The sequence below is a fragment of the Trachinotus anak genome, unplaced genomic scaffold (genome assembly GCF_046630095.1).
Source record: "Trachinotus anak isolate AG129_WGS33_773 ecotype Australia unplaced genomic scaffold, CSIRO_AGI_Tana_v1 ptg000025l, whole genome shotgun sequence".
NCBI classification, from domain to species: Eukaryota; Metazoa; Chordata; class Actinopteri; order Carangiformes; family Carangidae; genus Trachinotus; species Trachinotus anak.
Genome location: NW_027273876.1, coordinates 5829711 through 5853782, shown reverse-complemented (window position 1 = coordinate 5853782; position 24072 = coordinate 5829711). Strand labels below are relative to the sequence as shown.

The 24072-nt window shown below is 42.6% G+C and overlaps 1 protein-coding gene across 1 annotated transcript; it reads left to right on the top strand.

The window, feature by feature from the left end:
- The first annotated feature begins 5093 nt into the window (after positions 1 to 5093).
- col1a1b (collagen, type I, alpha 1b) lies at positions 5094 to 23966 on the top strand. Its single transcript, XM_071463494.1, has 51 exons — positions 5094 to 5313; positions 6948 to 7142; positions 7670 to 7695; positions 7892 to 7927; positions 8740 to 8832; positions 9321 to 9389; positions 9622 to 9666; positions 9877 to 9930; positions 10282 to 10335; positions 10622 to 10675; positions 10916 to 10969; positions 11066 to 11119; positions 11255 to 11299; positions 11451 to 11504; positions 11691 to 11735; positions 11952 to 12005; positions 13024 to 13122; positions 13236 to 13280; positions 13366 to 13464; positions 13588 to 13641; positions 13759 to 13866; positions 14220 to 14273; positions 14541 to 14639; positions 14731 to 14784; positions 14951 to 15049; positions 15342 to 15395; positions 15504 to 15557; positions 15690 to 15743; positions 15857 to 15910; positions 16175 to 16219; positions 16318 to 16416; positions 17734 to 17841; positions 18067 to 18174; positions 18332 to 18385; positions 18533 to 18586; positions 18708 to 18815; positions 19034 to 19087; positions 19192 to 19245; positions 19379 to 19540; positions 19648 to 19755; positions 19887 to 19994; positions 20175 to 20228; positions 20404 to 20511; positions 20630 to 20683; positions 20786 to 20893; positions 20991 to 21044; positions 21359 to 21466; positions 21558 to 21840; positions 21935 to 22125; positions 22254 to 22496; positions 22632 to 23966. The coding sequence occupies exons 1-51, from the start codon at positions 5232 to 5234 to the stop codon at positions 22776 to 22778; spliced, it is 4353 nt and encodes a 1450-aa protein (XP_071319595.1). The 5' UTR covers positions 5094 to 5231; the 3' UTR covers positions 22779 to 23966.
- The last annotated feature ends 106 nt before the right edge of the window (positions 23967 to 24072 follow it).

Sequence of the window (24072 nt, the reverse complement as noted above, 5' to 3'; positions counted from 1 at the left end):
TAAACTGACTGTAAGTTGCCCTTGTGCTTTACATTAATTCAGAGCGTTGTCCCAGGAAAAAACATAAAACAATACCCACAGTATGCTCACTGTCCTCTGTACATCATTTTTAACAGTTGATTAGGAAATCTACTACTACAGCTGAAGGTTTTTCTGCATCAAAATAAAAGTGTCTGTAATTCATTTTTAACATGATTATTTACAAAAGCAACTGAGCAATTGTTGAAAACAGTTGCAGTTTTCACTTTAAGAGGAAGAAAGTGATGAAAAAGCTGTAGCAGTGGAGGCAATTTTTCCCACAACCTGTTACATCTTGGGCTCATGTACCTCCACAAGCTGCCAATGACAAACATTAAATTTCCTCCCCCGAGACGGCAAAGCTTGGTGGCTCTAATTCATTTATTTTTGTACTCCTCCTATTATTATTTCTAGTGATTATCTACTTTGGCAATAACGAGAGTTAGAGATTGCTTTTGATTATCTTGGCAGGGGGAACCTGACAGCAATTTCTCTGCTAAAATCTGCTAAATATCTCATCCACCTGTTAGAGATCATGTAGCTTCAAACACGGTGAAAAAGTGCCTTAAATTCATTTTCATCATGATTATTTACTAGATGAGCACATATAATTTTGGAAAAGTGTTAAGATAAACAGTATTACGGTTTGGTGGTCCACTTGATAACAGCCATTTAAACTTTAAGGATACACTGTACAGTGACTGATTTTATTTGAGATACTGTACAATTTTCCCCATCATACCCTGTAATTTGTCTGCAGCAGGTGGGCCAACAATGGGCTTCTCACTAAACAAAGCATGAAAAGTCTGTGCAAAAACCCATAATTGAAAATAATTAACAAACATCATAATGGCCTGGGACAAAGGTTTAACAGCAAGTAATGGTGGCCTTATCACAGGAGACATTATAGTTAGAAAAGCGAAAAAAACAAATAAATGCCCCATGGCACCTTAAATAGGGGTGGAGGAGAACAGGCCCTCAAGTGCTAAGTGACAGAAACAAGTGAGAGAGAGAGGTTGAGAGGTTTTAGCTTTGTTAGAGTTTGGAGAAGCGAAGACACAGAGTCTTACAAGTAGAAACACGTGGACACAGCCAGGCAGATGCTACGTGTTGCTGGCTACAGCTCAGAGGCTTGCTGGGGAATGCACAGTTTAGACCATCTGAGTTACTTTGTGAGCTCTGCCAAGTCTTACTGCTACATGTTAATATACTTATGCATAGGTTTTATTTATTGCCAATTGCCTTATAGTTCCTAAAAGTCTGTTAGCATCAGTACAAGACATGATTCGAATGCAACAACTCTTCCAACCTGAACAACCATACAACCCTCCCATACAACCCATAGGAGTGTCTCCTGAAATAGTGCCCCTACAGCGGCAGGCATGCTGGACCTTGGTTGTCTGTAACAAGAGTGGCGGTGGCGTACCTACCTTTGTCGCCATGGTTACTATAATAACGGTCATGGCCTGGTTAGGTTTAGGCACTAAAACTACTTGGTTAGGTTTATGAAAAGATCGTGATTTGGGTCAAAATAAATACTTCCTCAACGTTAGGCGATCTTTGTTGTTATGGTTACAACAACATGGTTAACTTTGTCGAATGGTCATGGATAATAGAAACAACATAAACTGTTTCACATGGGAATCAAACTCCGCTCTCCTGTGTCATAATCCTGTGTTTTGTTGACCCATCCATCCACTCCAATCCTCCTGATGTGGACTTTGTCGCTCTTTAAACTACGTCACCGCACTTTTCCCTTTGCTCCTGTAATAATTACAACAGCCGCTAAATGTCGCCTAACAACAAAAAATAGCTACGGGTCATAAATAATCAGCTGCGCAAACGACCCATAGGCTCATTTTTTATTGGAGGACAGTCTCTTTAAATGAGAGCTGCGTTTACCAAACATATCACCCCTCCACCATCAAACAGCTACAGTTTCCGTTCATAAATGCTTCTCCAGTGGAGGCCTGTTAGGTTTAATTGTGGAGAACAGTTGCAGTTTTCTCATTAAGATGAAGAAAGGCATGAAAAAGCTACGGCAATGACTGTGGAGGCACCTTTTCCCACAACCTGTTACAACCTGGGCCCATATACCTCCACAAGCTGCCAGCGACAAACATGGAATTTCCTCCCCTGAGTCGGCAAAGCATGGTGGCTCTAATTCAATTATTTCTGTACTCCCTCTTCTGTTATTAAACGAAGGTTGTCTGACAAGGACGGATTTCTAGCCATTATCTACTCTGGCAATAACGAGAGTTAGAGATTGTTTCTGATTCTCTTGGCGGGAGAACCTGACGGCAGTTTTTCTGCTAAAATCTGCTATATAGCTTATCCACCTGTGAGAAACCAAGTCGCTTCAAGCACAGCAAAAGGCTGTTTGAATGCAGCTAAAACGCCACAAACTCATTCTGAGCACTTCCACCCAAACCACCAGTCTGAACTCTGAGAGACTCGCCACAAAAAAAAAATATATTATAGATTGCAGCAACTTGAGTCCAAGGCAAACACCAGAAAATTACCAGTTCTATTTAAACACTGTCCTGTGAGCTTCGGCTTCATTTCACTCATGGAAAGTCACTCTGAATGTGCAAGTTACTGCCTAAAAGACTGATGCCATTTATTCATCTATTGATCACTTTAACTGCATATTGCCTTTTCAGCACATGGATGAAAGAATGAGAATAAAACCAACAGTCATATTGTGGAAAACATTGTTTTTTTTAAGATAAAATCACAGAGACAGCACACAGGCACAGGCCTTATCAAAGGGGTTTCCTCTCAGACAAACAACAGCACTCTGCGAAACAGGACTTCCCTATTTACATTTCATTCAAAAACACACTGAAACCTGTGATATTCCGTAGCTTCGACAATTCCCCTCTCATCCCTCTCTTTATTATCTAAAAAAAGTCACTCAGATGGGTGTGTCTTGTCTTGAAGCTTCCTTGCTTTGCACTTGTGGCACTTTATAGTTGCATTATGCAACTATAAATATGCTGCAAACAATGGCTTAAAACTATCTCCCTTTTTTCTAAGCAACAAAGACAGTTTTGTTGCTCCTATCATGTCTTATGTGGAGTTACAGTATCAGAGAAGAGTCACATATATGTTAAATAGCAGTATGCAGGTTATTCAAGCCTGGACATTACACAAAAGCGTGACATAAGGTGAGCTGCAACACTTTACTGAGAGTGAGGAGACAAAAATGTGCAGAGCCACTGAAATGGAGATTGACAGCTGTCTTTTTGGCAGGTGTTTGAGCAGACACCCCTGCTTTCATTAGACAAGGAACAGATGCTAAAAAAAAAAAAAAAACCTGCTTAGTGCAAACAAAATCACTAAGTGCACAATTTTCCCCTGGAAACTGTTCATTTTCCCTGCAGCTGAACCGTATCATAAAAATGACCTCTGCGCTGACTGTGTGTACGTGGATGAGCAAACATCAGGATTATAAATATACATCAGAATGAGTTGTTGTTGGATGTTGTGTGTAGCCTTTCAATCAGAAGTCATGAACATAATTTGGTTTACACCAAGTATGATGATTTCATGCAGCTAGTTTCCCTTAGATTCTTCTATCTAATATTCTTTTATGATTGTTTTGCATCTTTTTTCATTGTACCCCTATTTTTGCCTTCAAATAGCTACAGTTTTGTTATGTTTATTAGTTTGGACTTTTGTTTTAAGATCCTGTAAGATATCCGTCAAGAAGTTTGGGGTGTTTTGCTGTCACGTACGTGCAATCTTCACAATTTGATCGTTTCCACCACTGGATCAGCCGTCAGACATGCTTTTATGTTTGTGACACGTTTGTTAAATGTCTAATGTTGAAATCCGTCATTGATTCACACTAGAGGAGGAAACTTTGGAATTGAATGTCACGAGACAACAGCGGAGAGGAACTCAAAGGTCGAACTAGGCCATCCTGTAGTTGTAGAAGCTGCAACGTGTCCACAGTGTAACCAGACTGCTTTGTGGATATGCCAGGTTTTCTTCTCCCTCCCTCCCTCCCTCCCTCCCTCAGTGTCTCTAACATCATGGTATGGCCATGCCTCTTTTGGAGAGGTAGATTTTGACACTGATCGTTGTACGTCTTTTCAAATTTTTTGCCCCTTCTGTTTTCAGATTACTGTTTAATTTGAGGGATTGACAGAGATGAATGCATCATCCTTATTATTGGCACATGTTATTCACTACAAAGATGAAAGATGGTGGAGGAAGGGCTCCGATGCTTAATAATGAGAGGAAATGTAAAAAGTGAATTCTGGATACAGTGTCTTTGTGTTACATTATGTTGAATCATTAATATGTTTTCTGTTCATATGAAACTGCAGTGGCTTGTAGGTGCTTGATTGGCTACTCAGAAGGCATGTAAACCCAGAATTAAAGATTTTGGACACCTATATTACATTAAGATTTCCCCTCAAGAATACATGTAAAAGAGATGCTCTTTATTATTTGTGTATAGAAGTTTATTTACTCTTCAAACATTGGATCTTCAAATGATCTTGGCAATGTCCATCTGGTTTGCTCTGTGTGCGTAAAATGCGCACACTTCGTTTTAACTCTTCATCAAACATTATTCTGAGCTCTTTCCTCCCTTTTTTTTTTAAAGAAACCATCAAGTCCAAGTGACCATATAATATACAGTCCCCCCCTGCAGAACCGAAATCAACCCATATGTTTTAATAACAGCGACCTAAGGAAGGTGAAACTGCAATGAAATCATCCAATGTCCGAACGATTGAAAACCCAGCTCAGCGACACAGAGTCTGAGGCCAGAAGCCGAAAAGACAAAATCACCCCAGCAAAAGAGCCAATGAGGAAAATCCATGGAGAACAAGAGGATGTTAAAAACGCGTCTGAACGCTGGAGAGCCGGTGCGTAAACTGATGAAGTGTCCTCATCGTCCACGTTTGAGCTGCAACGTGAACTTGTTTGACATGTTTTAAGACGGCCCCCTCTCTCTGATGAAGGAGGGACTCTGCGACTTGAACATGTACAAGATATCTGGTGGGCACGGGACCTCCCCAAAACTTTTTGGCATATAAAAGCCAAGCTAACTCATTTGTTTAGGCAGTAGGGAGTTTCTGCTAGGGTCTGGATCGGAGTTACACACAGACCGGACCCTACCCTGTATGAGAGGTGTCTGAGGAGAAAAAGAGGATTCCCCCCTTGCCACAAAGAATCTACATGTCTAATATTTAGACATGTTCAGCTTTGTGGATATCCGGTTAGCTCTTTTGCTGAGCGCAACGGTGCTTTTGGCGAGAGGTCAAGGCGAGGATGATAGTAAGTATCACTTTCAAACATTGATTTGAGTTGGTTTTTGGGACTGTGGCACCCTCAGGATGTGGAGAGCCCGCAAGGATGCTGAGCAGTTTTGCTGGAACTGATCGTCCTCTGCGAGATACCTGACTCCAGTGGGCAGAGATGGGGAAAGTTGTTACACATGCAGTGAGGCGTTTTGGTGTCTTTTTCTTTATGGAGATCTGGAAGCGAATAGGAATTTATAGACTGGACTTTTCTTTACTGGTTGATGCTCTCACTGACGTGCAGATACACGCTCAGTGCGCGTCCTCCTGCTGGAGCGCAAAGCTGAGGGGAGCAGCTGCGCTTTCTCTGATGCACAGTGACAGGACACTGGGTTCAAAGAGAGTTGAAGCAGAGCACAAGCATTGAGAAATTTTTTTTTTTGGGGGGGGGAAGCTAATGCATTTGATGAAATCTTTGTTTGGAGAGCAGTTTTCTTTAGTTCTAGAAAATCCGGGTCCCAAATCTGAGCCAAAACCTGCAGATTCTAGCTCTTTTGTCAGCAGCATCACCATATACGCATGAAAAGTGTGAAAACAGATGTTTGTTTGAGGAGTAAAACATGACAGTGGAGATGTTTCCAGGCGTTATGAGGTTAAACTTTTGTAATAAAACTTTGGGAGAAAGTCAAACTGAATCAAGCTTTTTTTCCTGTTTGTATATAACTGGACTTTGTTGCCTGTAAAAAGGGGGCAATGGAAAAATCGCTTCAGCCTGACGTCGACAGTGAAAGAGTCTAGACACTAATTAATCACCATGCAGAGAAGGGTGCGGAAAAGCTGGTTTTATGGCTTAACAGCGCCGCTCTGTGGCAAGTACCGGAGCTGTGCATCCATCCGTCCTTGAAACCTGGGTCCTCCCACCTAATGGCACAACCACACATCCCACAGCTTGAAATGTGATTAGGCCCAGTGCGATTTTCCACTCACAGTACTTTGAGGGGAAAATCTGAAACTACATTGGAGCAGGAATGTTGGACAGCAGCTTTTGGAGCCTTTGTTCTGTTACGCACCAATGTCCTGTATTCTAACCTGTGTGACACGGGCTCAGATCACTTCCAGCCTCTGTAGACAATCACAGATGTTTTACTTCATCAGGGGCTCTGTTCCTGCTCACAAAATCAGTCGCCAAACACCCAATTTTCTAAGAATTTACCACATCAACAGCCTGTTTCCATGACAGTGGCACATCCAGATGAAGCCCGAGTGTGACGTGGAAGACAGTGATTAAAGGACAGAGAGGTCAAAGGCTGCTGTAAGAAAAGATAAAACCACCCCAGAGGGTCTGAGCTATGTGCAGGATGTCAGAACTAACTGATGCACAGTCTTGAAACTGCAAGAACAATATAGCGATGGGGAAATTAGCGAAGCAGCTTATTCTCCATCTGTTTTAGGATATTTAGCTGTTTTGCAAGCAGAGTTAGGGCTCCAGTCTAGATCTTCACGGCACACCTGGCTCCCAGTAGCTGAGAATAAACCTGTACATAGACCACACAGTTCTTACATATAATAATGCATTTATTAGACAATATTCTAACCTAGATGTCCACTCCTTTATTTTTGGATATTTACTTATTTACTGTTACCAAACTCACCTTGGTTTTCTGCTCTCAGGCACATTCGGCAGCTGCACATTAGACGGACAGTTGTACAACGACAAGGATGTATGGAAACCAGAGCCCTGCCAGATCTGCGTCTGTGACAGTGGAACCGTCATGTGCGACGAGGTGATCTGTGAGGACACATCTGACTGCGCCGATCCCATCATTCCAGACGGAGAGTGCTGCCCTATCTGCCCCGACGCTGATGGTATTCCACCTTGATCCTCCTCAGCATTTTCTGTGGTTAATTAGCTTTCTGGCGCCACCTAGTGCCTCCCACCTCATCTCTGACGTGGCCCTCTGGCCACAAGTGGACTTGAGGCCCTAAGCCTGCCTGCTTGCCTGAGGATTTCCAGTCGCTTTGGATTTACCTTCTGTTCATTTCAATTTCAATATGCATTCTTTAAACGGTGGATTATACCGGCTCTTTGGTGAAGTCTGGGCCGTGATTTTTTAAATTTCTCAACATGCCTCCCTGTGCAGTGACACTGCTGGGTGCAGCAAGGCCCACACATGTCAACAACTGTTATATCTTTTATTTTACACCTTTTCTGTTGCAGAAATGGTTTAGAGTCAAATGAATAGGCATCTGATTCACAATCATAAAGAAATGCTGTATTTCATGCTTTGGTCAGCACTAACTTCCAGTCTAAACCTGATGTACTTTCACCTGATGTGTCTCTCATAAATGTTCAAGAGGTGTTGATGTTTTCTTTTTCTCCGTTGGTTCTGTAGGACCCCAGGTTCCAGAAGTGTTTGAGGTACTTTTGCCCTTTTAACTTTGATTGATGCTGACAATGATGTGTGTCGAGGATCTGAGGCCTGAACTTCATTATGATCTGTCTTTGTAGATGCTGGCAAGGCCCATTTTAGTTTGTCATTACACCTGTTTGTTTTATTTACAGTCTGAATGAAACACCACAGCGTAGCCTAACTCGCTTTTTCTGTCTCTCATAGCCATCAAAGGGAGACGTTGGCCAAAAGGGAGACAGGGTAGGTTCTGGTTTTTTGCATCATTAACACTATTCAAGAGACCTTTTCTGTCTTTAGATGCAAATGACACCTCTATCTTTTTTAATAGTAATTTTATTTATTTACAATGAGGAGAAACTGCTATGGACAAGAATAATGTTTAAGCAGATTTGTCTTTATAGATATCTTTGAATATTGACCCAACAATGACACGTGATCATGTGGAGTTTCCATAAGAAATTATGTTGGCTTACTCAGTTTCAGTAACATCTACATAGTAGAACATGCTCTTGGTTAATAATGTTGATTCTCATTAGATTTTAGTGCATAGTTTTAACTTTTTTGAACATTTCACCAATGTAAAAATGGACACAGCACCACTGTGTATTTGCCGAGTAAGCCTGTACAAACTGATTTAAATGCCGATGAAGCTGCTGTGACGTAACTGTCACTGATGACCTTTGATAATTAGGTCACAAGGTCAACAGGTCATTAAAAGTTCAAAGCTCATATAACACATATTAGCTTAAAAATGATGACACACAACGTCAACTTGAAAATTGATAACTGATTTTCAGCTCTTTTGCAAACTTTTGTGATTCAAACAAACAGCTCACTTTTATATTCAAGTGGAAAATAAACATGTAATGTCAGTGTACACAGAATGTACTTTAAAACAGTTTCCAACTTTATGAATTAAGATCTTGATTTCAGTGAAAAACTGGTTCTGCTATGAGCTATAATTCTTCCTGGAAGGCAAATTAGAAATTAGACTGAAATAACTAGAAAAGAACATTACCAATAAACCATTTCTGTTGGATTTTTTTCTACAGGGTCCCATGGGTCCTCCTGGAAATGATGGAATCCCCGGACAGCCTGGCCTTCCTGGCCCACCTGGCCCCCCTGGCCCCCCTGGCCTTGGCGGAGTAAGTATCACCAAGTCAGAACAAAGTCCCATAAAGTCTGGGATCAAGTTTTGTACATGACTCGAGTCAGATGAGATACATCCTGAAAACTCATGGTAGTCCACGTTAGGTTTAATCTAACCCCTGAAAGCTGTCCCTTATTTCTGCAACTCAGCATCGACTCGGTCTGTAATCACTCATTTTACACCGACTTGAGAAGGAAGATGACTTGATGACAGAAAATCATCTCCATGTTTATTTCAGCACTGGGTGTGCAGACCGCTTCCTGGACCTCAGGTTTAGGTCTGGGGAAAAGCAGGATAATATCTGAGCAATGGCAGCTCTTATTCTTCTCCTGAAATAGAAGTCTTAGTGTAGGAAATGATTCAGAGTTACTATGAGTTCACGCTGTTAATGAAGTCAATGCAACTGTCCCATACAATGTTTTTGTGCCACTGTAACTCAAAAACGAAGCTCAGTGACTAATTCTTTATCTTCTCTCCTTACAGAACTTCTCTCCTCAAATGAGCTATGTTGACCCCTCCAAATCATCTGGCCCACCTGTCCCTGGCCCAATGGTATGAAGGCTTTGCTTTCTCTCAACATATCTTTGTTTGTGAACATGCAGCAATAAAGCCCAGGTTTAGCAGTTTACATTATTGTCAGGAATAAACATCTGAAATCCAGGCTAATGCTGACTCATATTGATACTAATATGTAGCTAAGTGTAAATGTAGCTCTGTGTTAATTCAATTGGATATTTCCACACATAAATACCATCTAAAGGTTTTTTCATATCTTCATCAACAGGGTCCTATGGGTCCTCGTGGTCCTCCTGGACCCCCTGGCTCCTCTGTAAGTATTCCTTATCAATTACTGTACAGTTCAATGATCCATTTCAATAATACGCTGATATTATTCTCCAATATTTCAAAAATGTGTTAATTGTCAGCCAATTTTTCTTGCATCAGATATACAGGGCGCTTTATCTGAGATAAATGCTTAAACATAAAAAAAATTATAAAGATGTTGTATTGATCTGTTTTCCACCTTATTGTCCTTCAGGGTCCTCAGGGATTCACTGGACCCGCTGGAGAGCCTGGTGAGCCCGGAGCTTCTGTGAGTATACAAATTCTTGGTTTGTCTGTAATGAAGATGATCAGTTTGGCAGAAAATGTCAGTTAACGAGGCACAATACCTGTTTGCCAGGTCTCATTAGTTTACAGCCCAGTGAGGAACCCAATTCTTGCTTGCAAATTTGTTATTGTTATTGCTGGTACTCTTACATACATTACTTCCTGTACTCGCTGCTTCACTTCTTATTGTAATTATGAACCCCCTGTCAGTGATAAATGCCCCACTCACCCCCATGTTCTTCACCCACGGCAACACAGTGAATATTCACAGATATTGGCTGCAAATAGTCATCATTACAATGATACTAATCCAGACGTGTATTGGTGTTTTTAGGGTCCCATGGGTCCTCGTGGTCCTTCAGGCCCCCCTGGAAAGAACGGAGATGACGTAAGTGACTTAATTGATTATATCCTCGTCTAAGGACACGTTTTGGGAGGTCTCACGGTTACATTCATAATTATTCATAACCTACAGAAAGACATAGCTAAAATTCGTCCATCTAACAAATATTAGAGGCTAGCTAATGATTATATTTCCTTCTGTTGTCCTGTCATAAATCTCACTGAGTGCCTTCTTTATTATTTATTTATTACCTAAAGGATTAATTCTGCAGTCAGTCACTGTTGATGCATCTTTATCACATACTAACCTCCTTTCTGTGTGTCTTCAATAGGGTGAGCCCGGCAAATCTGGACGTCCTGGTGAGCGTGGACCTGCTGGCCCTCAGGTGAGCAATTCCCATTGAGGGCGAAGGTCAGGAGATGGTCAGGCAAAAATGAATCCAACATTGTTCCAATGACCTGTTCGTTCATTAGGTCTTACAACTCAGCCCTGGTTGTACTTCCTTTATATTTGCAGAAATAAAAATCTCAATACTGAAGGATGTTACAGGAAGTTATGATGCATGAGGCTTTTGCATGTGGTTTTTGAAGATCAGTTGCTGACATATGTCATTTTCCTCCTGCAGGGTGCTCGTGGATTCCCCGGAACCCCTGGACTCCCCGGCATCAAGGGACACAGAGTGAGTTCAGAAGAGAATGAAATACCACAGCCATCGTTTTCAACTGCCGTTATGAGTTGCAACTGAGTTTATGACGCTTAATGATTTCGTCCACAGGGTTTCAGCGGTCTGGATGGAGCTAAGGGAGATTCTGGACCTGCTGGCCCTAAGGTGAGATAGCAGGATGTGCTCTTGCTCTTCAAAGCAGGAATCACATCATATATTGCACCAATATTTCAGTTAGAACTACTAAGTTACAGCCATTGTAATGCTAATGTTTTTTTTACCCTCTGTATCTGTCTGCAGGGAGAGCCCGGCTCACCTGGTGAGAATGGTGTCCCTGGTTCCATGGTACGTTTAGTTTCACCACCTTCATCAATTTGTTGAAATGTACTTTACTCCAAGGGATAGAAGCTGTTTTTGTACAGATAACTTAGATGCAACTCATCTCATATTTGTAGCACTGTCAAGTTAATATCATTCTGCTTTTTGTCTTTTCTAGGGTGCTCGTGGTCTCCCTGGTGAGAGAGGCCGCCCTGGAGCTCCTGGCCCTGCTGTAAGTGATCCTAACCATTTACTAAAACACCTGTAATTGCTGGTGAAAAACAAAAAAAGAAAGGGCGGTTCTTCTGCCTAGGTTTTTTAGTTCGTACTGTTAAGATCTGCTAATGTTTGATATGATTTCATTTTTTGAGTTTTTTCCCAAATGTCACTTTGATCGAATCTACTCCTTCTTGTGCAGGGTGCTCGTGGTAATGATGGCAACACTGGTCCCGCTGGTCCTCCTGTAAGTATTTTATTTTGCAGTTGTTAATTGTTAATTATAGCACCTACCTAAAAGTGTTTGGTGACATTGCTACATAATGCCGTTGATTTGGTATCAAGTAGATCCTATAAATGGGATTATGTGGAATTATTTATTGTTAGTTTTCCATCAAATTATTGGACGTCTTGTCTTGGGGATCAGGATTGTCTGTTAACATCGTGCATCTTTATTTTTCAGGGACCTACTGGACCTGCTGGTCCCCCTGGATTCCCCGGTGGTGCTGGAGCTAAGGTAAGTCACCTATTACTCGAGACATTTTTCATATTGCATCAAAATAGACTGTTTAATTGGCTCGCTAGGTTTAGCACTACCACTCAGCTTCACTGCTCCATGTCTAAATTGATCAGTTACTGCTGTGCACTATTTTATGGTGTGCATCAGGTCACCTATAGAATTGCTGCTATTGATCTGTCAAATAAGGGTTGCCCTTACAGCCAGGGACAACTTGGGAGAAACATGGCAATATTTTATTTTATCTGATTAGCCCCTCACTCACTTTATTATCCACCTAACTATATGTCTCAATATCTGGGGACAACTTGGGGACATTAACTGTCATACAGATTAAGTCCTGTCATTCTACTTGAACTGAAACTTCCCAATGCAAAGGAATGACTTTACTCTTCAAGCTCCAACATCAGCCAATAGCCAGCATGTTGTAAAACAGTTTTGACACAGTCCTACACAATACACTCCCAGGTGAGCACTGCGGCCACCAGATGGCATCAGTAAGCCTCTAATGGCACTTTGCTTCTGTTTCTCCCCACCCTGTTCCAATCTGTGAGGGGTCTATTTTAATACTCTCACCTATAATGAAGTCACACTCACCTGAGCTATTTTAGGAGCTGACAGAAGGAGAGTAGAAAAAAACAGTCAGTGATGTGACAACTGTAAAAACTGGGCTATGACGACAAGACAATCAGATGATTTGAAATTACTCTCTGGATACGTGGTGTGAACCAATTTAAGATGAGGGTGGCGACTACTTTGTCTCTTTATTCATATTGAAACTCAAAATCTGAGTGCACTATTTTGAAAAATGTATAAACTTCTAAATAATTTCCCACTAATGTCAATAAAGTGGGATAATGTTGCACTCATATTTGCAATGTAATTCACTAGTATGTCTAATGTAAACATTCTTGGCCAAGATGGACGGTTGCTTTATGCTTTATAATATATTTTGTTTTCATTAAGGTACTCACAATAACAAAACAGATTTCTGAGACATTGTTGCTTCCCTCCACAGGGAGAGGGTGGTCCTCAGGGAGCCCGTGGACCTGAGGGACCCCAGGGATCCCGTGGTGAGCCTGGTAACCCAGGACCTGCTGGAGCTGCTGGACCTGCTGTGAGTAGATACTGGACTGTCTGTATGCTCTCTTTTACACACTGTCAAGTCAATAATATTAATAAAAGCATTAATTATTCTTATTCAACACTTTATGTTCCTCCTCTCTTCAGGGTGCCCCCGGATCTGATGGTTCCCCTGGTTCTAAGGGTGCTCCTGTAAGTGTCATACACATTGAATACATTTTTTACACTGTCATCCTACATGTGAAGTTTCCTGACGTGCTGATTCTCCATCCCACAGGGTGCTGCTGGTATTGCTGGTGCTCCTGGCTTCCCCGGTGCTCGTGGTCCTGCTGGAGCTCAGGGAGCCGTTGGTGCTCCTGGTCCCAAGGGAAACAATGTGAGTAGACAATTGATGGCGTGAAGTTGTTTGAGTGTTGGTTTCAGCACACATTGTTCAACTGTGTTATTGATACTCTGGATCACCTGACAGCTTAAATAAAATGTGTGTTTCTGCCAACAGGGTGATGTCGGTGCTTCCGGACCTAAGGGAGAGCCTGGTGCCAAGGGAGAGCCTGTAAGTTTTGGAAATACACGATCTTGCTATTAATTCAAGATTGTGGATGAAATTAGCAAATAAGTTGAAATTGAAGATCTTAGTTTTGAATGACTTCCCCTCCCTTTTCTTTTCCAGGGCCCCTCTGGAGTTCAGGGACTTCCTGGCCCCTCTGGAGAGGAAGGAAAGAGAGGAGCTCGTGGAGAGCCCGGTGGTGCTGGACCCCGTGGACCCCCTGGAGAGCGTGTATGTTACTCCCTCTTTCTCTTCAACCACATCAAATCTTTACCAGATCCTGCAGTTGCCATTGATTTGAAGAGGAGAACAAACTTGTAAATTATAAATTTGTAAATCATGGGCCACCTGTTTTTAAATGACATTGAGGATGGACATGAATTTACATATCCATTTCCCATTGTATTAGAATTATAATTACTTTCTCAGCATCACTCCTGTTCTCCATCTCCATTACAAAATCAGTGTTTCCAAAAAGCATTTTGCACAATTACACTACGATAATTTCCCAGGGGGATTCACCCCTGAAGTCGAGCATTTACACCACAGTTGGTTGATGGTTGATGTGTCTGTTTTTCCATTAGGGTGCCCCTGGTGCTCGTGGTTTCCCTGGTTCTGATGGAGCTGCTGGTGGCAAGGTGAGTTAGTCAGTCTACCCAACAGGTCCTCATCCAGGGCGGTAATAAATCTGGCAAACTTGGTTCTAGCTTACTAAACCCCATATATATTCAAACCTACCATATAATCTATCTGATTGTACTTGTAATATGAGGTCAAACACTGAAAAATGTCAGAAATGAATGATAGCTTTTAGCAAAGATAATCAAGATAATTTAGTCCATAAACTTCACCTACTATCACAACTTGTGGAGGTTTCTCCTGACTCTTCCTCTCTTGTATGACAGGGAGCCCCTGGTGAGCGTGGTGCCCCCGGCCCAATGGGAGCTCAGGGAGCCACTGGTGAGTCTGGAAGCCCTGGTGCTCCTGGCGCACCTGGATCCAAGGTGAGTTCTACAGCATATTTCCTGTTTCTCTTTAGTGTTAAACTAAACGTCATTTTTCTGAATATCAAATATTGTGGCCTTTTCTCCATAGGGTATGACTGGTAGCCCTGGAAGCCCTGGCCCTGATGGCAAAACTGGACCTGCTGTAAGTACTGAGTCACTACTAGTATCAGATAACTACTAGTATCAACTTTAATAACGGAACATATTTAATTATACAACAAAGAGGAATTGTGGCTGTAACCAGTCATTTTAATCATGATAGGAGAGCATATCTTTAATATTTTCTCCTGTTTCCCAATGATCTTTAGGGTATTGCTGGACAAGATGGCCGCCCTGGACCTCCTGGCCCTACTGGAGGCAGAGGCCAGCCTGGAGTAATGGGATTCCCCGGACCCAAGGGAGCCTCTGTAAGTTGACAGACCACTCATTTTCAAATGCAAAAACAGATCTCTAGAGAGTGTATAGATAAGGTCATCACTGAAATTCCAAGTTCGCTTTTAGCTAATCTGACACATACCATTTATCCCGGTAAGACAAGCCTTTATAGCACTAAACAAAAAATAGGTTTGTTTTTTAATCAACAAAAATAAATTGTAAAGAGATTACAAAGGGATTAATCTAATCCGTGGCCCTAAATTCAAACAGGAACACTGATCCTTACTCAGCAGATTTAAGTGTTGACTTTGTTCTTTTTAACAGGGTGAGGGTGGTAAGCCTGGTGAGAGAGGCCCCGGTGGTGCTGCTGGCCCCGTTGTGAGTATTTGTACACTGATACTATACAAATCAAACTCTAATGTTCTCTATAAAAATGCATGCCCATAAAAAACTGATGATAACTGGTTTGGGTAATGTTCTTCACAGGGTGCCCCTGGCAAGGATGGTGATGTTGGTGCTCCTGGACCTTCTGGCGCTGCTGTATGTATCTCATCTGCTTTATGTAGTCACATAATGCAAAAAATATTTCCATCAGTGTTTTGTTGCATATTTTAACTTTTACATTACCTGCTCCAAGGTTTCTCATTATTGAGTTTGCTTCTTCCTGTGCAGGGACCTGCTGGAGAGAAGGGAGAGCAGGGACCTGCTGGTCCTCCCGGATTCCAGGTGGGTTTCTCAGCAGCCTGAGCCCTGTCTTTGGTCTGGATAATATATTTCCAAGCTGTGTCACAATTCTTCTAATTAAACTTATTACATTTTCTTCTTGATTATTTGTGCAGGGTCTTCCTGGACCCCAAGGTGCTACTGGTGAGACTGGCAAGCCCGGTGATCAGGTAAGAGTCGCAGGGAAATGGTTTTGTAGCCTAACTTAAACCTACTTTTTAACTAGGCCTTCATGTATAATGTAAAAGTTAGTTTCTATTCATATATCTCATATGTAGTCAGATATCAAGCACATAAAAGCGGATACATTTAGGAGTATTTTGAGGCTTCACATGAAAGATTTTGTCATTATAATCCTGTTGTTTTTCATTGCACATCATACTGATGCAGTAAATAAGAATTCATGATAACCTTCTCCCTCTTTTCTTCTTCAGGGAGCTCCTGGTGAGGCTGGACCCTCTGGCCCTGCTGGACCAAGAGTGAGTATCTTCTGTATTTCAGAAACAAAACACTGAACCCCATTCCTCTGGTCTTTGGCAAAAGTGGTCCTGACTGACACGTCTCTTGTATCCTCCAGGGCGACAGAGGTTTCCCTGGTGAGCGTGGTGCTCCTGGCATTGCTGGTCCTAATGGAGCCCGTGGTGCCCCCGGCCCTGCTGGTAACGATGGACCTAAGGTAGGTTAAAAAAAAAAATGTTTTAATTAAATCTTACTTGTTAGTCCAGTCCAGTTTTAAAATGAAAAGACATAAATACAATTCAAGCCGTTCACTGGCATCAACACACAACCATTCAATGTTCAAATTTAATATATTTATCAGTCACAAAACTACCATAAAACAGGCAAATACATATTCCAGCTCCATGAACTGAGAACAATCCAACATATTAAAAAATCCTTTCATTCAAACAGACCAGTTTCTTGAAAAACATTCAATATACAAATACAACAATATACAAAAATAGATTAGACAATGTTGTATCAGGATAATATTCTGTCTTTACGTCATCATTTTCCATGTGATCCAGGGGAGCAAAGGTCAGGACAGTAAAATATTCAATAACTCTTCATTTTCTACCTCTAGATATATCTTGTATTAGGATTCTTCATTTCTCTAAAATAAACCAGGACATTTGAACATGTTTATCACAATTACAGTATATTCTAATAATATTATTGATTAGGTAGGATTTTCCAGTACCAGTCATCCAGCTTTGTTCTACATCCTGAATGGGGTGTGTTGACCAATGACATGTGGTCCATGTGATGAAAAACATTATTATCTGTAGGATTAATAACACTCCTCATATCTAAATCCATTTAGAGCAGAGATTATCAGGATACTTTCATAATTCGGTGTCTAGATAACAGATTTATCAAATGACCTGACAATAGCTGGTGATGTCACACACACCTGTACTCTCCTCCTTCTTAAATACGTATTCACTTACACTTAAAGAATAAGTTAACTGTTTTTCAACCCATTTACAATCATGGATAGCACCATCTCATCGACTGCTTTATTTCTGAATAATCAACCAAGCTGGTGCCATTTCACAAGACAAAAAAACCCAAAGCACAGTTTGCAGCCCTCTTTTTGGCAGTACAACTCACAGACGTTGAGACAAACAAGAAACTGCTGCAGAGCAGTAACTTTTGAGCTTTTATTTGAGCTGGTTATGCTCTGCAGCTTTATAGATATTGAAAACATGATTTTAACAAGGTCTGGGTTCAAAAACCTACCAAAATATACGTTAGTATTATTCTTACCTTCATTCTCCTGTATGATAAAACATAGATTAACAGTGTACATTCACTTGTTGACCTCTAGTGATCTGTGTCAACTTGGATTTAGTATATACTGTACACCATATGCACATTTACCTGACATTCTTGTCCACTGATTATTTCCAGTGGATTGTTCACTTGCAGGCTATTTGATTCCACCAATAGATAATAATGGCATTATTTATGTTTTTGTGTTTGTGTGCAGGGAGAGCCCGGTGCTGCTGGTGCCCCCGGTGGTCAGGGAGCCCCCGGTATGCAGGGAATGCCTGGTGAGCGCGGAGCTTCTGGTCTCCCTGGTGTCAAGGGAGAGAGAGTGAGTATTACACCAATACAACCTTGGGAAACAGTTTGATCTAATGGGAATTAAATTTGCTCTGAGCCCAAGGGAGAGAAACAGTCTCACTGTTATAGTCACAGTTACTTCCAGTGTCTATAACTGATCAGCAAAATATAAGCAACTTAATTGGGTTCTTGTAAGGGTGGGCAAACTTTTTTTACATAATCACAAGTGACTTTAATAACCTTTTTCTCTTCTCAGGGTGATGGTGGTCCCAAGGGACTTGATGGTGCCCCTGGTAAAGATGGTGTCCGTGGTTTGACTGGTGCTATTGGAGTCCCTGGACCTCCTGGTGCTCAGGGTGAGAAGGTGAGACTGGACACTGCAATGCACTTGTACAAATGTCACAGATCCAGGCTCATGATACTTGGCTTCTGTTAGTCTAGGTTAAGTCATAAAATTAGTAGTTAGGACGACCAGCCTACTTCTCTGCTGACCTGTCCTCCTCCTTCTTCTCTGGTTTTAGGGTGAGGGTGGCCCCGTTGGAGTTGCTGGACCCACTGGTCCTCGTGGTGCCCCTGTAAGTCCTTCTCCCAACCCACCCACTAATTGAAGACGAGGAAACAAATGCAAAGTCTACACTATACTGCTCAACGAAACAGACTGAACATAAACTTTACATCATGTCTGAATTACCCTAAAACTTCTTTCATTATTTCTCCAACAGGGTGAGCGTGGAGAGACTGGACCTTCTGGACCTGCCGGATTTGCTGGACCTCCTGTGAGTCCCTCAATAATTAGACTTTACCCTTAGACTGAAAATGCAGCAGACTCACTTAAAATTAGAGCTCACTTAAGAAAGCATGTGTTGACTTGTGTCTTCTCTTGCCCTCTGACCTCAGGGTGCTGATGGTCAGCCTGGTGCCAAGGGAGAGACTGGTGACACCGGACCCAAGGGAGATGCTGGTGCTCCTGGACCTTCAGGACCTGTTGGAGCTGCTGGTCCTCAGGTAGGCCCACATATCAGATGATACATACCGTATAATAGTAATGGATAACACAATTCACAGTATAGCAACCTATATTTTTTATTTCATTATTGATGCCAGATGGTGGTGGTGATGAGTTTTATAAATGGGAATATTTTTGAACTGGTCACATGTTCAATTATTTCTGATTTTGATCAGATATTGGTTCGTCTTTCACTTACAAATTTCTCTGTCAACAGGGACCTGCTGGTCCTCCTGGACCCAAAGGTGCTCGTGGTGGTGCTGGATCTCCTGTAAGTACCCCATCAATATGTACAATTTTGTGGAATTAGGTGACACTCTGACTATTGTTTTAAGTGTCATTTGTAATTTCATGTGATTGTGTCTGCACTTGTAGGGTGCTACTGGTTTCCCTGGACCTGCTGGTAGAGTTGGACCCCCTGGCCCCCATGTAAGTATAATCACGTCCACATGACCAGCGGTAGTAAACCAATACACAATCTTGTCTTCAGGCTGTTTGTGTCTCAACGTCATGGTTTTCAGCAGAGTTTGACTCAATGCCTTGACTCCTCTTTTGATCCCAGGGAGCTGCCGGACCCCCTGGACCCATCGGACCCGTTGGCAAAGATGGAGCAAGAGGAGCTCGTGGTGAGACTGGCCCTGCTGGTCGCCCTGGTGAGGCTGGTGGTGTTGGAGCCCCAGGACTTTCTGGAGAGAAGGGATCTCCTGGTGCTGATGGAGCCCCTGTGAGTGCCCGTTATAACTGTTAAGGTTTTTGATGACCTAAAACATACTATAGTGATCTATTTTCATTGATGTGCCTACTAACGGACTGTTATGTCTCTCTGCACAGGGTTCCTCTGGTATTCCCGGACCCCAAGGTATTGCTGGACAGCGTGGTATTGTAGGTCTCCCTGGACAGCGTGGAGAGCGTGGTTTCCCTGGTCTGCCTGGACCATCTGTGAGTATTCTCTGAGTACACTATGGTATTCTGGACTGGAAACAGGACAATTTGAATGTGCATTATTTCTAAAACTCCCCTCTGCACATCCACATGCATGCAGATTACTGACCTCTCTTGTATTTCTTCAGGGTGAGCCTGGAAAGCAGGGACCTTCTGGACTTGTTGGTGAGCGTGGACCCCCTGGACCTGCTGGACCTCCTGGACTGTCTGGTGCCCCTGGCGAGGCTGGTCGTGAGGTAAGGCGCCTCAATCTGCTGTAACATGTAGAGTAATGGACAAGAGGGTCTCACACATTGCAAAAGCTCCTACAATTAACACATGTTCATTCATTGGCTGATGATGCCCTGCAGATACACAGTTGACCACAGCATAGCATAGCACATGGATGCTAACCATAGCACATTGCTCCTCCACAGGGATCTCCCGGTCACGATGGTGCCCCTGGTCGCGACGGAGCTCCTGGCCCCAAGGTAAACCTCCTCTTCTGGTCTAATTTTTTAATCTTTGTTAAGCCTCAAATAATATCTCAATACAAAATATTCTGCCTGGTCATTTCATCTTTAGTCCAACACAGCTTACCAAATGCAATGGTAAAGTTAGCCTTAAGCTGCCTAGCATTGTCTCACTGGAGATTTTCTCCTATAGGGAGACCGTGGTGAGTCTGGTATGGCTGGAGCCCCAGGAGCCCCTGGTGCTCCTGGAGCCCCCGGAGCTGTCGGCCCCTCTGGCAAGACTGGTGACCGTGGAGAGACTGTAAGCTTCCCCCTTCTGTTTATCTTGATACTGCTGAAGAATGTAACTATGTAAATTTGGTAACAGACATAGGAGATAACCGTCAATTTCTGTTTTTTCCCCGCTCTCTTTCCTTTAGGGTCCTGCTGGTCCTGCTGGTCCCTCTGGCCCTGCTGGTGTCCGTGGTCCTGCTGTATGTTCATAACTACATAACATGCATCATTAAAACATATTAGCATAATTTTAAAATAATGGAGAAATGATGGCATCTTGATCTCATGTTGCCTTTGTTCAGGGCCCTGCTGGTGCCAAGGGAGATAGAGGAGAGGCTGGTGAGGCTGGAGAGAGAGGCCACAAGGGACACAGAGGATTCAGTGGCATGCAGGGTCTGCCCGGAACTGCTGTAAGTAACTAGTTCAAACTGAGAGATAAGCAAGCAAAAGTTGGTAGATTAGTGCTTTGAACAACATCAGACATGTTAATCTACGTCTGCCTTCTAGGGAGCTGCTGGAGAGAGAGGACCTGCTGGTGCCAATGGACCTGCTGGACCTAGAGTAAGTACAGCTGTTACTTATTTCTCCCGTTATTGACTGTTATCTACACAAAAAACTATAATAATTATTTACCAGGTACTTGAAGATCCTGTTTATGGTTTTCCTCAGGATTTTTACATAGACTCAAAACAGTCATGCAGAGCGCATGGGCAATAATCCAGAAAATAACAAAACAGTGTGCACGTTAAGCAGGACCGTATATGTTGTAGTTATCAGTTTTACACATGCACACAATGTCAGAAAATTCACACTGAACCGTTACGAATTGATGTTTTCTCTCATTGAGTTGATTTTTTTTTTCTTTTGTTCCATAGGGACCTGCTGGACATAGTGGGCCCCCTGGTAAGGATGGCATGAACGGTCTGCCTGGACCCATCGGACCCCCTGGACCTCGTGGTCGCAATGGAGAGATGGGACCTGCTGTAAGTTGCACTACTGTCTTTATTATATCCATACACATTCAGATGCTTTGAATGTGGCTGCAAAATGGAAACCCCTGGTGTTTCCAAACAGGGTCCTCCCGGACCTCCTGGACCTCCCGGACCCCCTGGACCTCCCGGCGGTGGATTCGACTTCATCAGCCAGCCAATTCAGGAGAAGGCCCCCGATCCCTTCCGTGGTGGCCACTACCGCGCCGATGATCCCAACATGATGCGCGATCGCGACATGGAGGTTGACACCACCCTCAAGACCCTGACTCAGAAGGTTGAGAAGATCCGTAGCCCCGACGGTACCCAGAAGAACCCTGCCCGCATGTGCCGTGACCTGAGGATGTGCCACCCTGAGTGGAAGAGCGGTGAGTGCAGATTAGAGCCCTGTTGCAGCCTCTAGATAAGATATAACACGAGGATAAGCTCTGATTCAAACTGTTTTATGTTCCTCTGTTACAGGCACTTACTGGGTTGATCCCAACCAGGGCTCTGCTTTGGATGCCATCAAGGTCCACTGCAACATGGAGACTGGCGAGACTTGCATCTACCCCAGTGAGTCCAGCGTCCCCATGAAGAACTGGTACCTCAGCAAGAACATCAGAGAGAAGAAGCACGTCTGGTTCAGCGAGTCCATGACCGGTGGATTCCAGGTGAGAAGACAGGCACAAAAACTTTCCAAAAATCATCTAAATCCACTCATAGACATTAGGATATGTACAGTACTATTAAGCCAATGACAGTAAGACCTATGCATCCTTCTCTTCCCTCCACCGTACAGTTCCAGTATGGCAGCGATGGAGCTGATCCTGAGGATGTCAGCATCCAGATGACCTTCATGCGCCTGATGGCCAACCAGGCCTCTCAGAACATCACATACCACTGCAAGAACAGCATTGCCTACATGGACTCCGCCACCGGCAACCTGAAGAAGGCCCTGCTTCTCCAGGGCTCCAACGACATCGAGATCAGAGCCGAGGGCAACAGCCGCTTCACATACAGCGTCAGCGAGGATGGCTGCACGGTGAGTTTGCATAAAATTCATAAATTCTTCAAGGGAAATTTGTAAAATCATCCGGTCTTGTCTTCAGAGGAGCAAGAGTAAACAATTCCCTTTTGAGCACTTTCTGACCTTTTCTTCTTTTCTTCCTTTCCACAGTCACACACTGGCACATGGGGCAAGACAGTCATCGACTACAAGACATCAAAAACATCTCGCCTGCCCATCATTGACATTGCTCCTATGGATGTTGGTGCACCTGATCAGGAATTTGGCGTCGAAGTTGGCCCCGTTTGCTTCTTGTAAAAATGAAAGAAATATGGACATGACATTGTTGTTTTTTTTCTAGCAGTCATCTCTAAATCCTTTTTTTCTATGCATTCAAAACTCATTCGGCTGCCATTGGTCCACATGCTTAAAACCACTCTACTGAAGACCGTGTTTGTGTTTTTTCAAATCATGAGAAGTTTTTGGGACTGCTACTTCAACCGAAAACCAACCACAAGGACACTTTAAAAAGAATCTTTTGTTTCCACTGGCAACAAGAAAATAATATATACTTGTGTAAAATTTCCCCCTGGAGATTGAGAAAAAAAAAAAAAAAGATCCACACACGCAATGAAACACAGGTGACTTTTGCCATTTTCTATCACTGCGGAAGGACATTGAAAACAACAAATGATATGTACCATTTTTCTGGTGTTAAATAAATTGTAAAAAGTGTGAAGTGTCTTCTTGTTCTAAATTCATGAGAAAAAAAAAAACACCTGAACATTTCTCAGACAAATGTGACCAGCAAATGAGGAAGACAAAGAAGCTCACCTTCATTGCAATACGTAGATGGCTACCTCATAACAAGAAGTCACCCCCAATTTTTCTTAAATGAAAAGGGTATATTTTACACAACAAGTCTATCGGGGGAGGGGGGGTTAAAAACATTCAAAGGTGCTATTACCAACTCAATGAGGTCCAGTTATTGGTGTTTGATGGTGAAACTATCACTGTCATACTGTAATTACTGCCACTAATGCCTGCAGAACCTTTGGTGCTACTAAATTGACTCATTGTCTTGTTGTCTTGTTGCAGTGCAATTGTTTTCTTCTGAAGTGTTGGTTTGATAACAGAGGTCCTCTGCAAAGGTGATCACTGCAGATGTAATGCATGCAATCATGTCTTTGTAGATAAAAGCAAGTGACTCTGGTTCAATATCATTTCCCTGCCCATGTGTTCAGTGTTGACCTTTCTGTCTTGTTTTGCCCCTGTGGAAAACTCCTCTTCACTAAAAAAGAAAAAACAGCACACATCTCCCACCCTGTTGTTTATGTTGTTTGTTGATGTCTTTTTCGCGAAGGGTTTCTTAAAAAAGAATTTGAAGCAGACCCACTTTCATGGTTTAAAAGAGAGATTCTGTACTTATTTTGTACATGTATAATAAATCAAGATGTTTTTAATTATTTTGGGTGCTGAAATAAAGCATGTGAAGTGGTCTACTCAGTGGCGGAGTTTTCACTGTCCTGTTTTGCAACTGTTGTGAAACTGAAATCAGGTGGTAGGAGCTGGAAAAATTACTCAATACATTTAAGTTGCATATCACATTTTT